The sequence below is a fragment of the Zea mays genome, chromosome 5, assembly GCF_902167145.1.
Source record: "Zea mays cultivar B73 chromosome 5, Zm-B73-REFERENCE-NAM-5.0, whole genome shotgun sequence".
Classification (NCBI taxonomy): Eukaryota; Viridiplantae; Streptophyta; class Magnoliopsida; order Poales; family Poaceae; genus Zea; species Zea mays.
In genome coordinates, this window is record NC_050100.1 from 82,366,738 (window position 1) to 82,385,354 (window position 18,617).

Sequence of the window (18,617 nt, forward strand, 5' to 3'; positions counted from 1 at the left end):
TGTGGGGAGAATGGCTTAATTATGGGAAAAAGGGGGAGTTTTTGAATCCTTGATCAATTTCTCATGAAATATCTCTCTTTATGTTTCAACATGTGTGTTTGACTTAGAGATAGGAAATTGAGGTCGATTTGCAAAAACAAACCAAGTGGTGGCAAAGAATGATCCATATATGCCAAATTTGAGTCAAAACAAATTTGAGTTTTTTATTTGAATTGATTTTGCACTTGTTCTACTTGCTTTATGTTGTGTTGGCATAAATCACCAAAAAGGGGGAGATTGAAAGGGAAATGTGCCCTTGGGCCATTTCTAAGTGTTTTGGTGATTTAGTGTCCAATACAAGTGCCTAAGTGTCAAATGGTGGACAAAGTACAAATCAAGTATAAAGGTATGTTTCTCAGACTTAGTACATTGTTTTAGAGACTAATGTATTGTGTCTAAGTACTGGAAATAGGAGAAATCGAATTGGAAGAGAGATGGCTTTGTTCAGCCAAAGTCAGCTCTATCTGGGTGCACCGGACTGTCCGGTGGTGCACCGGACAGTGTCCGGTGCGCCAGGCTGGCTCAGGCGAACTTGCTGCTCTCAGGAAGAAATTAACGGCATACGGCTATAATTCACCGGATTGTCCGGTGTGCACCAGACAGTGTCCGGTGAGCCATCGGTAGCCGGGCCAACGGTCGGCCGTTTAATCCGGGCGCAACGCGTGGCTGAGCCAACGGCTAGAAGGGGGCACCAGACTATCCGGTGTGCACCGAACAGTGTCCGGTGCGCCAACGGCTCCAAGGCGCCAACGGTCAGCTTCGCCAAATAAGGAAAGAGATCCGCACCGGACTGTCCGGTGCGCCAGTCGACAGAAGGCAAGAAATGCCTTCCTGGAATGCACTCAACGGCTCCTAGCTGCCTTGGGGCTATAAAAGGGACCCCTAGGCGCATGGAGGAGTACACCAAGAATTCTCAAAGCATTCCTAAGCACTAAGACATCGATTCCGCGCTTTTGATTCCTTGCGATAGCAATTAGAGCTCTAGTTGAGTTGTGAACTCATTGAGTCGTGTTGTGAGCTCTTGTTGCGACTTATGTGCGCGGTGTTGCTGTGATTTCTTGTCTTGAGTGTGTTGCTCATCCCTCCCTTACTCCGTGCTTCTTTGTGAATTTCAAGTGTAAGGGCGAGAGGCTCCAAAGTGTGGAGATTCCTTGCAATCGGGATATAGTAAAGCAAGCAAAACACCGTGGTATTCAAGTGGGTCTTTGGACCGCTTGAGAGGGGTTGATTGCAACCCTCGTCCGTTGAGACGCCACAACGTGGAGTAGGCAAGCGTTGGTCTTGGCCGAACCACGTGATAAACCACTATGCCATCTCTGTGATTGATCTCTTGTGGTTATTGTGTTTTGTTGAGACTCCTCTCTAACCACTTGGCATTATTGTGCTAACGTCTAATCAAGTTTTTGTGGATTAAGTTTCAAGTTTCACAGGATCACCTATTCACCCCCCCCCTCTAGGTGCTCTCAGTATTTCATTCACAAAATTCTAGGTCATCACCTTCACTAGACATGAAAAAGAGCTTCCTGGTATGTGATGATCGCCTCCATTCATCTCTGGAATGGTTCTTGCCACTTCAGTTGAACTGGAAGAGACATGAACATCACCTTCCTTCTGCAAAGAGAATAGAGATTAAATCAGATTAATAGCCACTTCGTATAATTCAACATTAGAAGAAAAATAAGCAGATATGCATAACTAAATCAGATTATCGACTGTCCTATTTTGTTATGATATCTGACTATATTTGGAGCAGTTACAAGACAACATATTCAGGGTTATTGCTAGATGAAGCTCCCAAATTAAAATAACAAGCAAGAAACTGATACATATACATTTATGAAATTCTGGTGTACGCACATCAACATATAAGAAATTATGAATATATGCTTCATGAGACAAACATGATCATTTAGTATTTACCGTTAATAATGTGACTGAAATCAAATAAATGTCAACTCTTACCGGCTTCTTGTAGAATGAAGAATTGCCATGGCCATTTTCTGAAACCTGTCAAAAGATAGAAATACAACAAATGTCAACATTTCAACAGTGAGTATTAGGAATAGCAGATGCATTTTATTTACAAGAAACATGTGAATACATACATCCATGGCATCACCATCTCCATCTCTCTTCCTTTTCTCTCTTAATTCAGGTGCCAAACAATTCGACATCCTGCAGACATCAGGTCCTGGTGAAGACTCCAGTGTCCAAGAATTTTGTCCAGGTGCCTGCAATAAACCAGTTACAAATCCTTGTGAATTCTCATTTCCATCTGCTGGTCTGATGATAAAAAACTTAGGGTTATGGAATGGAGAACAAATGCCATGGAAGCAGTAACATACAGGCACACAGTGGAAGAGATGGCGCTCCCAAAGATGTGAATCACAAGGATGCGGCATTGAGTACGGTGAGAAGTCAGTGTACTTGTTTGTCCTCCAAGTTGACCCATCCTACACATGATACAGTGCAAAAGCTTAGCAGGCACTAGTGGCAGTTTCCACAATAGCTTATGAACCTTAGTCCAGTACCTTGAAAGCACCAATGTAGTACTCATTCCCAAGCATATCCTGAACCATTCCCCGATACCGGACCAGGGTGTTTGGTTTGATCAATCCAAGATTTGACGAATCCAACACCGGAACCTGGAATTGATTTTGCTTTGGCATTAGAAGCCTCACTTACAAAAACGATAAGAAAATGCGTACACCAGAAGGGAGACCCTTTACTCCTCCCCAAGTCCCTAGAATACGAAAACCCTAACACATGTTCTTGTTTGTGCAGATTATTGACACATCCAAATTAAATGGGACATGATTTCTGCAACTACTAGTCAATTTATATCTTGAATCGCCACCCCCAATGGCCAGATCCATAGGCAAATCAGTGTCAAGTACCGGGGAAAACAAAAAGGACAAGGACTGATCCTTCACCTTGCCAAGACCGTCTTGCTCGAAGATGAAGGAGTGGAAGAGGTCGCCGGCACCCTAGTCTTTGCCACGGAACGCCGCCATAGGGTCGGCTCTTCCAGACTCCACCGCAGCGGCGGCGACAGTCCTCTCGAAGGTGGCGCGCACCGCGCCCAATGGGTTCCCGACGAGATTGTATTGCAGCCCCACCATCTCCCTTTCTCTCTCTATTCTTCTGGATCTGGGCAGGGTCATGCAACCGCCGCCACTGAAACCCTAGTTATCTCGCACACAGCAGCCGTCGGGGAAGGTTGGATAGAGTAGACGATTTTATACAATGATGTTAGGACGAAATAAGCATAAACTTATTTACAACAAAGCGTAAAAGGTTTACTGACAATATTGGGTGACGAATGAGCGGTCAGGGCTTTCTCTAACTAAAGAAAGCCCAGGGCTCCTAATACATAAACTTTATATATATATATATACACACACACTAGACTTCTGGTAAACAAACATGATGTGTGACTCAAACTCAACGAGGGATAAGGTCATTGTGAGTGTTGGATATCAAGTGGAGTATCTAAGGATTGTCCTCTGAGATAGGGATAGTAAGTTAGAATAACCCCCATGCCGACCATATGTCGCATATGGCAATGGCAAGCTGAGTATTTAGTGGTGACATGCTAATCACGTGGATTCGTCTCAAGATGTAACTGTAGCTAATGAAAAGTACATCAGCTTCTTAAAGCAAATACAATAGTTCTCTAAACAACTATCTGAATCTTAAATTTAAGAAGTGAACGAAAAAATGTTTTTCCAATAGTTTTTTAAATAGTCTAGCTAAATTTAGTTACTTGCTATCTAACTTCATTAGGTTTCAAGGTTAGAAAACTCCATAAATAAGCATATGCAATATTGTTGTAACCTTATGCAAGAAACTAACGACGTGTTTGGTTCGATATAATGTAACGGTACCCGATTCCTTCGGGTATCAGATAACGTTACATGTGTTTGTTATAGGTTCTGTTGAAATCGCATACATTGGAATCGGATACCACCGTATACAAAACTCAAACCCTCCAACCCTAGCCGGAATCAATCGTCCGGGTCGGCACCAGTGCCGCGCCGCCACCAGGCCAGTGCCTTGCCAATGCCGGATTCAGCTGAAAGCTCTCCTCCTCCTCCTCCTCCTCGGACGCCAGTGCCGCGCCGCCACCAGGCCTCCCTCCTCGGACGCCAGTAGCGGGCGCCAAGTCTTCACCGCCGTCCAGGTAACAAATCTCCCAAATCTCGAACTAGTGGACTGCGCGATAGACTGCTCGTCGGAGTTCTAGATCCAGTTCATCGGAGTTCTAGATCCAGTTCATGGGAGTTCTAGATCCAATGGCAAGGGTGACTCGCCCGTGCTCCCCTTCCCAACCACATACCGCATCCTAGCAGGCTCTGAAAGGGAAATGTGCCCTTTCTAAGTATTTTGGTGATTGAGTGTCAACACAAGTGCTTAAATGTAAATCAATGCCCATGGATGAACAAAGTGCAAATCTTCAACAAAGGTATGTTTCTAAGTCTTAGTACATTGGTTTTGTGTACTAATATATTTGTCTAAGTGTTAGAAACAGAAAGAAGAAGAGAAGAGAAGACTTGGCTGTGTGCAGCCAAGGGGCTGTTTCGGTCTGGGGCACCGGACTGTCCGGTGGTGCACCGGACAGTGTCCGGTGGTGCACCGGACAGTGTCCGGTGCGCCAGGCTGCCTCGACCGAAGAGGCCGCTCTCGGGTTTTTCTCTGGCAACTTCGGCTAAAATTCACCGGACTGTCCGGTGTGCACCGGACTGTCCGGTGAGCCAACGGTCGGCCGGGCCAACGGTCGGCCGCGCGATCGCCGCGCGACACGTGGCTGAGCCAACGGTCGGAAGAAAGCACCGGACTGTCCGGTGTGCACCGGACTGTCCGGTGCGCCAGATCTGCAGTGGTCGGCAACGGTCGGCTGCGCCTGTTAAGGAAAGAAATCGGGCACCGGACAGTGTCCGGTGTGCACCGGACTGTCCGGTGCGCCCGACGACAGAAGGCAAGGATAGCCTTCCAGATGTGCTCTCAACGGCTCCTAGCTGCCTTGGGGCTATAAAAGGGACCCCTAGGCGCATGGAGGAGAATACCAAGCATTCCTTGAGCACTCTTGATCACTCACACATCAATCTCGCGCACTTGTTCGACATTCTAGTGATTTGAGCTCCGTTCTAGTGTGCTAGTCTTTTGAGCTCAAGTCTGGGTCTTGTGTGTGCGTATTCGCTGTGATCTTTGTGTCGTGTGTGAGTTGCTAATCCCTCCTTTGCTCTGTGATTCTCTGTGAACATCTTTTGTAAGGGCGAGAGGCTCCAAGTTGTGGAGATTCCTCGCAAACGGGATTGAGAAAAGAAAAGCAAGAACACCGTGGTATTCAAGTTGATCATTGGATCACTTGAGAGGAGTTGAGTGCAACTCTCGTCCGTTGGGACGCCACAACGTGGAGTAGGCAAGTTTTGTACTTGGCCGAACCACGGGATAACCACTGTGTCATCTCTGTGATTGGATTCTTGTGGTTATTGTGTTTTGACTCCTCTCTAGCCACTTGGCATAAACTGTGCTAACACCTAATCAAGTTTTGTGGCTATAAGTTTAAGTTTTTACAGGATCACCTATTCACCCCCCCCCTCTAGGTGCTCTCAATTGGTATCAGAGCCGTTCTCTTCAAGAAAGGGACTAACCGCCCGAAGAGATGGATCCTAAGGGGAAGGGAATTGTGATCAACGACAAGGAGAAGGAGTCCTTCGTCAACGAGCCAAGGGATGACAAGTCCAATGACTCGGGCTCGGGCCACAAGCGAAGAGATGGGAAGAAGAAGAAGACAAGACGCATCAAGGAGATCGTCTACTACGACAGCGATGAGTCCTCTTCTTCCCAAAAGGACGACGACTACGACAAACAAAGGAAACCGGTTAATTCTAACTTTTCTTTTGACTACTCTCGTATTCCGCATAGTTCAAATTCACATTTGCTTTCCATTCCACTCGGCAAGCCCCCACACTTTGATGGGGAGGACTACGGATTTTGGAGCCACAAAATGCGTAGTCACCTATTCTCTCTCCATCCTAGCATATGGGAGATTGTAGATAGTGGAATGCACTTTAATAGTTCGGATAGTCCTATATTCATTAATGAGCAAATCCATAAGAATGCACAAGCTACTACTGTTCTTCTAGCCTCATTGTGCAGGGATGAATATAATAAAGTGAGTGGCTTGGATAACGCCAAGCAAATCTGGGATACCCTCAAGATCTCTCATGAGGGAAATGACGCTACCTTGCTCACCAAAATGGAGTTGGTGGAGGGCGAGCTTGGACGGTTCGCGATGATAAGGGGCGAGGAGCCAACTCAAACATACAACCGGCTCAAGACCCTTGTCAACAAAATAAGGAGCTACGGAAGCACGCGATGGACGGACCACGACGTCGTCCGACTAATGCTCAGGTCCTTTACCGTTCTTGATCCTCATTTGGTGAATAATATTCGTGAGAATCCCAGGTACACCAAAATGTCGCCCGAAGAAGTACTAGGAAAATTCGTCAGCGGGCGAATGATGATCAAGGAGGCAAGGTATGTGGACGACGCCTTGAATGGACCGATCAACGAGCCGCAACCTTTTGCTCTCAAAGCCACAGGGAACAAGGAGGCGCTACCCAGCAAGGTGGCGCAAATTGAGGCGGCCGGTCTTAATGAAGAAGAAATGGCCCTCATTATCAAGAGATTCAAGACGGTGCTAAAGGGTCGCAATGGACAGCCGAGCAAGACTAAGACCAAGGGGAAGCGATCATGCTTCAAATGCGGTAAGCTTGGTCATTTTATTGCTAACTGTCCTGATAATGATAGTGACCAGGAAAAGGGGAACAAGAGGGAAAAGAAGAAGCATTACAAGAAGGCAAAGGGCGAGGCGCATCTAGGCAAGGAGTGGGACTCGGATTGCTCCTCGTCCGACTCCGACAATGAAGGACTCGCCGCCACCGCCTTCAACAAATCAACCCTCTTCCCCAACGAGCGTCACACATGCCTTATGGCAAGAGAGAAGAAGGTATGTACTCGCAACTCTACCTATGCTTCTTCAAGTGAGGACGAATCTAGTGATGAGGATGAAGTAGATTATTCATGTTTGTTCAAGGGCTTAGATAGATCTAAGATAGACAAAATTAATGAATTAATTGATGCCTTGAATGAAAAGAATATACTTTTAGAAAAGCAAGAGGATTTGTTGTATGAAGAGCATGATAAATTTGTTGAGGCACAAAAATCCTATGCTTTAGAAGTTAAGAGAAATGAAATGCTTTCTTTTGAACTATCTACTTGTCATGAAACCATTTCTACTTTGAAAGGTGTCAACAATGATTTAAATGCTAAATTAGAAGTAGCAAACAAATCCAATTCTTGTGTAGAACATGTTGAATTTTGTACTAGGTGTAAAGACTTTGACATTAATGCTTGTAGTGAACACCTAGTTTCAATTTCCAAGCTTAATGATGAACTGGCTAGTCTTAATGCTCAACTTAAGACTAGCAAGAATGATTTCGATAAGCTAAAATTTGCAAGGGATGCCTACACAATTGGTAGACACCCCTCAATTAAGGATGGACTTGGCTTCAAGAGAGAAGCTAAGAACTTAACAAGCCATAAGGCTCCCATTCCCGCCAAGGAGAAAGGGAAGGCCCCTATGGCTACTAATGCTAAAAGGAACCATGCATTTTTGTATCATGATAGAAGACAAACTAGAAATGTAAGTCATGATGCTTATGATTCATATGTTTATGATTCTCATACCATGTTTGCTCCTAGTTCCTCTTATGTGTATGATAGAAATGTTACTAGGAGAAATGTTGTTCATAAAAGAAATGCTATTCATCATGTGCCTAGAAGGAATGTTATTCATGCTCCTAGGAAAATAGCAAATGAACCTTCCACAATTTATTATGCTTTAAATGCTTCCTTTGCTATTTGTAGAAAGGATAAGAAAATTGTTGCTAGGAAGTTAGGGGCAAAATGCAAGGGAGACAAAACTTGCATTTGGGTCCCTAAGGATATTTGCACTAACCTTGTAGGACCCAACATGAGTTGGGTACCTAAGACCCAAGCCTAAATTTGCCTTGCAGGTTTATGCATCCGGGGGTTCAAGCTGGATTATTGATAGCGGATGCACAAACCATATGACGGGGGAGAAGAAGATGTTCACCTCCTACGTCAAGAATAAGGATTCCCAAGATTCAATCATATTCGGTGATGGGAATCAAGGCAAGGTAAAAGGGTTAGGTAAAATTGCAATTTCTAATGAGCACTCTATCTCTAATGTGTTTTTAGTAGAGTCACTAGGATATAATTTACTATCTGTTAGTCAATTGTGCAATATGGGATATAACTGTCTGTTTACAAATATAGATGTGTCTGTCTTTAGAAGAAGTGATGGTTCACTAGCTTTTAAGGGTGTATTAGACGGCAAACTTTATTTAGTTGATTTTGCAAAAGAAGAGGCTGGTCTAGATGCATGCTTAATGGCTAAGACTTGCATGGGCTGGCTGTGGCATCGCCGCTTAGCACATGTGGGGATGAAGAACCTTCACAAGCTTCTAAAGGGAGAACACGTGATAGGTCTAACCAATGTTCAATTCGAAAAAGATAGACCTTGTGCAGCTTGTCAAGCAGGGAAACAGGTGGGAGGAGCGCATCACAGCAAGAATGTGATGACCACTTCAAGACCCCTGGAGCTGCTGCATATGGACCTCTTCGGACCCGTCGCCTATCTAAGCATAGGGGGAAGTAAGTATGGTTTAGTTATTGTTGATGATTTTTCCCGCTTCACTTGGGTGTTCTTTTTGCAGGATAAGTCTGAAACCCAAGGGACCCTCAAACGCTTCCTCAGGAGAGCTCAAAATGAGTTTGAGCTCAAAGTGAAAAAGATAAGAAGCGACAACGGGTCCGAGTTCAAGAACCTTCAAGTGGAGGAGTTCCTTGAAGAGGAAGGGATCAAGCACGAGTTCTCCGCTCCCTACACACCACAGCAAAATGGTGTGGTAGAGAGGAAGAACAGGACGCTCATCGACATGGCGAGGACGATGCTAGGAGAGTTCAAGACCCCCGAGTGCTTTTGGACGGAAGCCGTGAACACGGCGTGCCACGCCATCAACAGGGTCTACCTTCATCGCCTCCTCAAGAAGACGTCGTATGAGCTACTAACCGGTAACAAACCCAATGTATCGTACTTTCGTGTATTTGGGAGTAAATGCTACATTCTAGTAAAGAAGGGTAGAAATTCTAAGTTTGCTCCCAAAGCTGTAGAAGGGTTTTTATTAGGTTATGACTCAAATACAAAGGCGTATAGAGTCTTCAACAAATCATCGGGTTTGGTTGAAGTCTCTAGCGACGTTGTATTTGATGAGACTAATGGCTCTCCAAGAGAGCAAGTTGTTGATTGTGATGATGTAGATGAAGAAGATGTTCCGACGGCCGCTATACGGACCATGGCGATTGGAGAAGTACGGCCACAGGAACAAGATGAACGAGATCAACCTTCTTCCTCAACTATGGTGCAACCCCCAACCAAAGATGACGAACAGGTACCTCAAGTGGAGGCGCTTGATCAAGGGGGAGCACAAGATGATCAAGTGATAGAGGAAGAAGCGCAACCGGCACCTCCAACCCAAGTTCGAGCGATGATTCAAAGGGATCATCCCGTCGACCAAATTCTGGGTGACATTAGCAAGGGAGTAACTACTCGATCTCGATTAGTTAATTTTTGTGAGCATTACTCCTTTGTCTCTTCTATTGAGCCTTTCAGGGTAGAAGAGGCCTTGCTAGATCCGGACTGGGTGTTGGCCATGCAAGAGGAGTTAAACAACTTCAAGCGCAATGAAGTTTGGACACTGGTGCCTCGTCCGAAGCAAAATGTTGTGGGAACCAAGTGGGTGTTCCGCAACAAACAGGACGAGCACGGGGTGGTGACGAGGAACAAGGCTCGACTTGTGGCAAAAGGTTATGCCCAAGTCGCAGGTTTGGATTTCGAGGAGACCTTTGCTCCTGTGGCTAGGCTAGAGTCAATTCGAATCTTGCTAGCATATGCCGCTCACCATTCTTTCAGGTTGTACCAAATGGATGTGAAGAGCGCTTTCCTCAACGGGCCAATCAAGGAGGAGGTGTACGTGGAGCAACCCCCTGGCTTCGAGGATGAACGGTACCCCGACCATGTGTGTAAGCTCTCTAAGGCGCTCTATGGACTTAAGCAAGCCCCAAGAGCATGGTATGAATGCCTTAGAGACTTTTTACTTGCTAATGCTTTCAAGGTTGGGAAGGCCGATCCAACTCTTTTCACTAAGACATGTGATGGTGATTTGTTTGTGTGCCAAATTTATGTTGATGACATAATATTTGGTTCTACTAACCAAAAGTCTTGTGAAGAGTTTAGCAGGGTGATGACGCAGAAATTCGAGATGTCGATGATGGGCGAGTTGAACTACTTCCTTGGGTTCCAAGTGAAGCAACTCAAGGACGGCACCTTCATCTCCCAAACGAAGTACACGCAAGATCTGCTAAAGCGGTTTGGGATGAAGGACGCCAAGCCCGCAAAGACTCCGATGGGGACCGACGGACACACCGACCTCAACAAAGGAGGTAAGTCCGTTGATCAAAAAGCATACCGGTCAATGATAGGTTCTTTGCTTTATTTATGTGCTAGTAGACCGGATATTATGCTTAGCGTATGCATGTGTGCTAGATTTCAATCCGATCCTAAGGAGTGTCACTTAGTGGCGGTGAAGCGAATTCTTAGATATTTGGTTGCTACGCCTTGCTTCGGGCTCTGGTATCCAAAGGGGTCTACCTTTGACTTAGTTGGATACTCAGACTCCGACTATGCTGGATGTAAGGTCGATAGGAAGAGTACATCGGGGACGTGACAATTCTTAGGAAGGTCCCTGGTGTCATGGAACTCTAAGAAACAAACCTCCGTTGCCCAATCCACCGCTGAGGCCGAGTATGTTGCCGCAGGACAGTGTTGCGCGCAACTACTTTGGATGAGGCAAACCCTCCGGGACTTTGGCTACAATCTGAGCAAAGTCCCACTCCTATGTGATAATGAGAGTGCTATCCGCATGGCGGAAAATCCTGTTGAACACAGCCGCACAAAGCACATAGACATCCGGCATCACTTTTTGAGAGACCACCAGCAAAAGGGAGATATCGAAGTGTTTCATGTTAGCACCGAGAACCAGCTAGCCGATATCTTCACTAAGCCTCTAGATGAGAAGACCTTTTGCAGGTTGCGTAGTGAGCTAAATGTCTTAGATTCGCGGAACCTGGATTGAATTGTAGCATACATGTAGTTATGCTTTTGATCATGTTCCTTTTTGCATTATGTTGCTTATTATGGTGCTCAAGTTGTACAAACACTCCCTGGACCTCACAAGTCCGTTGCAAAGTGATGCACATGTGTAGGGGGAGATGTGTTACAACTTGACCCTTTGAGACTAACCATGTGCTTGAGTTTGATAATTTAGTCTCGAAGGAGGATTGAAAGGGAAAAGGTGGACTTGGACCATGAAAGACTTCCACTGCACTCCGATGAGAGGGTAACTAATTCCAAGTTCATCTCATGAAATCTTATTGCCATTTGCTCTTAATTGAAGACTTTGGTGAGGCAATGGGGTTAACAGGCCAAGATTGATCCCGTTTTGGTGCTTGATGCCAAAGGGGGAGAAAATAAAGGCCAAAGCAATAAATGGATCAGCTACCACTTGAGAGATTTTGAAAATAGTAGATTAGAGTATTTGGTTTGTTCAAAACTCTTGCATTGTCTCTTTCGTCAAAAGTTGGCTTCTTGTGGGGAGAAGTATTGATTATGGGAATTAGGGGGAGTTTTTGAAATCTTTGATCAATCTCTTTTAGAATGACTCTCTTTATGCTTCAACATGTGTGTTTGACTTAGAGATAGAGATTTGAGTTTGATTTGCAAAAACAAACCAAGTGGTGGCAAAGGATGATCCATATATGCCAAAATTGAATCAAAATCAATTTAAGTTTTTATTTGAAGTGATTTTGCACTTGTTCTAGTTGCTTTATGTTGTGTTGGCATAAATCACCAAAAAGGGGGAGATTGAAAGGGAAATGTGCCCTTTCTAAGTATTTTGGTGATTGAGTGTCAACACAAGTGCTTAAATGTAAATCAATGCCCATGGATGAACAAAGTGCAAATCTTCAACAAAGGTATGTTTCTAAGTCTTAGTACATTGGTTTTGTGTACTAATATATTTGTCTAAGTGTTAGAAACAGAAAGAAGAAGAGAAGAGAAGACTTGGCTGTGTGCAGCCAAGGGGCTGTTTCGGTCTGGGGCACCGGACTGTCCGGTGGTGCACCGGACAGTGTCCGGTGGTGCACCGGACAGTGTCCGGTGCGCCAGGCTGCCTCGACCGAAGAGGCCGCTCTCGGGTTTTTCTCTGGCAACTTCGGCTAAAATTCACCGGACTGTCCGGTGTGCACCGGACTGTCCGGTGAGCCAACGGTCGGCCGGGCCAACGGTCGGCCGCGCGATCGCCGCGCGACACGTGGCTGAGCCAACGGTCGGAAGAAAGCACCGGACTGTCCGGTGTGCACCGGACTGTCCGGTGCGCCAGATCTGCAGTGGTCGGCAACGGTCGGCTGCGCCTGTTAAGGAAAGAAATCGGGCACCGGACAGTGTCCGGTGTGCACCGGACTGTCCGGTGCGCCCGACGACAGAAGGCAAGGATAGCCTTCCAGATGTGCTCTCAACGGCTCCTAGCTGCCTTGGGGCTATAAAAGGGACCCCTAGGCGCATGGAGGAGAATACCAAGCATTCCTTGAGCACTCTTGATCACTCACACATCAATCTCGCGCACTTGTTCGACATTCTAGTGATTTGAGCTCCGTTCTAGTGTGCTAGTCTTTTGAGCTCAAGTCTGGGTCTTGTGTGTGCGTATTCGCTGTGATCTTTGTGTCGTGTGTGAGTTGCTAATCCCTCCTTTGCTCTGTGATTCTCTGTGAACATCTTTTGTAAGGGCGAGAGGCTCCAAGTTGTGGAGATTCCTCGCAAACGGGATTGAGAAAAGAAAAGCAAGAACACCGTGGTATTCAAGTTGATCATTGGATCACTTGAGAGGAGTTGAGTGCAACTCTCGTCCGTTGGGACGCCACAACGTGGAGTAGGCAAGTTTTGTACTTGGCCGAACCACGGGATAACCACTGTGTCATCTCTGTGATTGGATTCTTGTGGTTATTGTGTTTTGACTCCTCTCTAGCCACTTGGCATAAACTGTGCTAACACCTAATCAAGTTTTGTGGCTATAAGTTTAAGTTTTTACAGGATCACCTATTCACCCCCCCCCCTCTAGGTGCTCTCAGGCTCCCTCGCCAAGAATGGTAGCTCTTGGCCCTGTTCTGCCGCTTCTCGATCTGCCGCTTCTACCGCTTCTCAATCTGAGACGGGCGACCGTCAGGGCCTTGGCCCTGATCTCATGCTCCAACCACCTGACGCGCTTGGCCTCCCGCTCCATACAGCCCTGGCACGCTTCGCCTATCATGCTACGGGAAGAGATGAACTGAACACTGTTTCTTTTGTGTTGGTTGCCTGAAAGGAAAAAGAAGATTTGTTGAGAAACAAGAATATGCGGCATCACATTTGACTGTCCAGACAAAATGTGACAGGTCATGACTTTACCTCTTTCTCCCAGTTTATCCGCAGTGTGATCCACATGAGCAGCACAAGCTTGGTGAGGCTGCCACAAACAATGCCAAGCCACAGACCCTAACCAAAAGGAACAACACTTCTTTTTTTAGTTTTAGGGATTGCTCACGCTGCACGTTGATTTCATCTGTGTATTTATCCTCTTTGTATTTGCTATGTTGATAATTGTGTTACTGCATTGTATTTTATGCTACTGCGGCAAGCTCCCATGTATGCATACCACTTTTATAGCTGATATGGGCCTTTTTAAAAAAACGATAGATGATTTTATTTTGAGAAATACTATATAGGTAGCCAGCAAAGCATGAAGATACCATCCTAATTCCTGACCTTGGAATTTGCATCTTGTTTGCAATTGTTAGGATTAGGCAGTTTCATATGTGACAGTAATTAGTTGATCAATTCGTTTAGGTGCCTCCAGGACCTGAACTTCATTTCTTCCTACTGCTAATCCTCATGTCTGCCACTTCCTACTTCCTTGCTGCCGGAAGACAGCATCCATGTTATCTCTGCCAAGACAAGGGTATCTGCTCTCTTCTTCACCGGCCATTGCATACATTTCCCCTCCTGCAGTGGCCAGTTTGATGACCTGTAAGATGTATTCACTATTCATACTACTAAAGCAGATAAGGTATTTTTTTAAAAAAATAGCTTCAAGTAAAGTTAAGCTAGGTCAGTCATAATCCACATTGACCAAACCATGGTATATATGTTTTTTTTCGACCACCAAATAAAGCTTCCCTCTCCTGTTTTTCTCTCTCCTCCTTTCTATGTTTTTTCTTCCGAGGATATAGCATTTCATTTGGTTTTACTATACATCTTTACAGAGGTTTTGTTGAAGAGAGTGTACATCTTTACAGTGAGCTAGCTAGGTTCTCTTTATCCACTGCTTTTCATTAGTTTTTTCTTGTACCAAGATCCGTTCTCTGCCCAACATAACAACAGTACTGTCAAGTGCCCGGTACTCGGGTTGTTCAAAGTCAGCAGACAGATTTTTCAAAATTAAAACATGCAGTAATTGTGCTGTCACTCCAATTTAAATGTTGCCACTCCAATTTAAATGCAGTAATTGGGTTGTTCAACAGTACTGCTTTTTCTGTGTACTCTAGTATTCACTCCAATTTAAATGCTGTCACTATGTCATCAGTTCTTAATTGTGTTGTCACTATGTTTATAATTTCCCTGAACTATGTCATCAGTTCTTAATTGTGCTGTCGTGTGCTGTCACTATGTCATCAAATGCTGTTTGTATCAGTTTTCTATTATGGCTTGCCTCTGTTTATTTCCTTTTTGATACTCATCTGTCCCAAAATAATGTGTCTTTGTTTTTTACAGAATAATCCAGATACAAAAGGGTTGTATGGAGTGTCCTTTCCTTACTATGATGAACTTTCAATGGTATATTCCAAGGACATGGCCACAGGTGAAGGTGCAGAAGACATGACAGATGCTGTTCAAAACTTGGAAGAAGAGTTAGTTCGTGTAAATGCTAATGATGAAGAGGATGGAGAGGATATGACATCTGTAGAGACACCAAGGCGTTCTGTTGACTCAACATCATCTAGCTCTAAGAAGCGGAAGAAAGAGTGGAAAGGAATGAAGACTTCATCAAGTGACCCGCTTCTTGATGTGTTCAATGAAGTGAGTGGTGATCTCAAGGTTGCCACCATGTCAATTGGAAAAATGGCGCAAGCTATGGATCGTGAGGCATCCAACCAAGAGAAGGCAAGAGATGAGGATCCACAACAAAAGCTAAGAGAGAAGGCGATCAATGAGGTTCAGAGACTTGAATTTACTGGCTCAGAAGTTATCAAAGCAGTTGGTGTGTTTGTTAGGATGCCAGATCAAATGGGGATATTGTTTGCACTTCCAGAACCACTGAGGAGGGAATACATTGTCGACATGCTACGTGGTAACTAGAATTTTGTTTCTAGAAATGTACATGGCTAGTTTTGATCTTGGTTTAATTCGCTAATTATTTCATTTATTCCAGATGAAGCATCAAGGAGAGAGAGAGGTCAAAGTGAAGGTGCTGGTCTTAGATGTTGAATGATGGAGCTTCGGAAGTTGTTGTTGGTTTAGTTGGTCTCAGTCTGTTTACCTTTAGTGTTCTTCATATGTTGCTGTTGAATGACGGTGAATGATGATAAAAACTGATTTTTTATGATGTTGAACGTTGTTGAATGTTCACGAATGGTGTTGAATATGGTATTGTATCTGTGGGTAGCTTTCAATGTGGTTTGTTGAATGTCGGTACCTTTCAATATGGTAAAAACTGAATTTTTATGAGTTTTGAATGTTGTTTATGTTAGGATTTATGGGCTTGGCCCAATTAAGAAACTCTAATAAATCCCAGGAAAATCTCAAAAGCCCATACAAGTGGATGGCTAGAGAATTGGTGGAACCAATAGCACCATATTGCTAGTTCTAGTGGAGTAGAGCTAGCTTAAATATGGAAGCCATACTCACTCACCAAGTCATGGATGAGAGGAGAGAGTGTGGAGAGCCACACGCGCGCGCGCGCTCGCTCGCCTCGCCTCGCCTGGCCTGGCCTGGCCTGGCCTGGCCTGGGCGGGGCGGGGCGAAGGGCGCGGGCGCACGACATGCGCGTGAATGGTCCGCCGAAATCCGGCCCCTCGCCTTGCGGGGGCGCGACTACCTTTTGCCGTTTGATTTTTTGGTTTCTTGGCTGTTACGCTTATCCTAACCGATCGCTATAAAATCTCAACTGATTGCGAGATTTTCGTGGGCGGATAAGCACGGGGTCGCGGACTCGGCCCTATAAAAGGAGCCCGGCAGCTAGCCTCCATATTATCCCAGTTCGCTTTCGCCTCTCTTCATAGCTGAGCCGCCTTTTAGTTCCCTTCGTCACGACCGCAGATGTGCATCTGCGATCAGGAGAGCAGGTCTCCGGAACCCTTCGTCTTCTAGATCCTGCACCGGGAGAGGGCGAATAAGGTTTTTGGGAAGCGTCTTCACGCGACTGCTCGTGATCTTCTGACCTCGTCGATCCTGCTACTTCGACATCGTCGACCCTGCTGATTCCGGCGCGCGCCATCTATCAGTAAGTCTAATCAGTACGCATCATCTGATTTGGCTTTTTATTTCAGTTCTTCTGATTTGGTCATGATTTATATTCGGAATTTATTTTGGAATTTGTCTAATTATTCAACAGTTTAATGTTCACGAAGGGAATAATGTTGAATGATGGTAAATATTGAATTTTTATGTTCACGAATGATGTTGAATGGTTTTTTATATTAAAACGTGCATTGGAATGAAAAAAGTGTTACAAAACTCACATTTTTATTTTCATTACGTTACATCGGTTTCCAAAACAAACAGTGTATTGGAATCAAAAAGTGTTACAAAATTTAACCAAGCAAATCATGTAATGGCATTTATTGATTTGGAATCCATCGTTTTTTAATTTCCATTGCGATACCATTACCCATGGTGAACCAAACACTACCTAAATTCTTTTTGGTGAGCTGTATTTATCTTCTGCTGAAAGTAATCATCACGTTGTTCTACAACATTAATTATACATATAAATAGTGACCGAGTCATTCTAAACTTGTGCCAAGGAAAATAATAAGGCGGCTGTAGTAAAAATAAAGCACATAATGACAAAAGAATATATTGTTGCCTTCGTTGGATTATATTTAGGCCATATGTGGGTTATATAGCAAAGTAATCTTGATACATTCTTGCATGCCTAGCTTCTCCATAAGTAAGAGCATCTCCAAGAGACTGTTTATTTTTTACTCTCTATTTGACTCTTTATTTGTCTCTCCATAAATATTAAACTCTATATATAACATCTCATTACAACAGACTCTCCAAAATGCAATTTAGCTTTGCTAGCGAGAGTTGCTAGCCAAATTTGGCTAGTGAGGGAGTTAATTTAGAGAGCCAGATAACTTAGCAAGTTAAATGACTACTCTGTTGGAGAGCTATTATGCTATTAATTAGCTAAAATTTAGCTTGATAAGCTATTTAACTTGTCTCTTGGAGATGCTCTAAGCATATGAAATATTTAGGCCAATATGTGAAGTCATTTGCATAAAAATCATTTTCTATATATTTTTCAATCTCTAATAACTTTTCTATATCTTGTCTGCACTCTAGATCCATTCATTTTGTTGTCATATCGTTCATAGGCTAATGACTCACAATAAGAAAAGAGATTCGAATCTCAAGACAACCTCATCTACGCATGAATATAGAGGTTTGCCCCTCCACATAGGTACTTTTTTTTCCGATTGTCTAGATTCAGAACAGTGAGAGCAAGATTCAGAACAGCAAGATGTAACTACCGTCGAAGTGGTGGGAGTTATAGATTGACTTCGGCTATGATACGTGGTAGATGATTCAATGCCGACGAGAAAATGGCTCTCCATATGCTCATGGCTGGCCGAGAATATCACAGCTAATGACGATTGAAAACTGAAAAGTGTTCTCAAGCGAACTGAGAGAGAGAGAAGAGAGAGAGAGAGAGAGAGAGTCATGCAACAAGTCAGAGAGAGGCGAGCTGACGAGGAGCGAGCCATTTGAACATCCTAACCCAAGAGGCACTTCACTTCAAAAGGCAAACTTGATACCAGGCCTTCCATAGTTCCATATACTACATGGATGACTTCGTTCTTTTTTTTTCCCCCTTTTGCAGGTGTAGAAGCATATACCTACCATGCCAAGTGAAGTTATGTTCGTTTTTCTTTAATGCAGAAGTGGAAACCCATTGCTAGTCAGGTTCTTCAGTGCTCGTATCCTGGCCAGGTTGGTTCTGTCAAACTATTTGAAACCAATTCAGGCAAATTCTCCTTATAAAAAGAAGAGGAGTATCCGAGTATGTATACTCCTTAGAAAACGAAATGTTGGTGCATGCTGTATTATATGA

At 44.4% G+C, this 18,617-nt stretch overlaps 1 protein-coding gene across 1 annotated transcript; it reads right to left on the reverse strand.

Annotated features, from left to right (window-relative positions):
• Positions 1-1,524: 1,524 nt before the first annotated feature.
• On the reverse strand, positions 1,525-2,679 carry LOC103628309 (mini-chromosome maintenance complex-binding protein). The gene is made up of 5 exons (XM_023300146.1): positions 2,571-2,679; positions 2,385-2,492; positions 2,145-2,270; positions 2,002-2,046; positions 1,525-1,650 (listed from the first exon to the last, which is right to left on the reverse strand). The coding sequence occupies exons 1-5, from the start codon at positions 2,616-2,618 to the stop codon at positions 1,525-1,527; spliced, it is 453 nt and encodes a 150-aa protein (XP_023155914.1). The 5' UTR covers positions 2,619-2,679.
• Between the last annotated feature and the right edge of the window lie 15,938 nt (positions 2,680-18,617).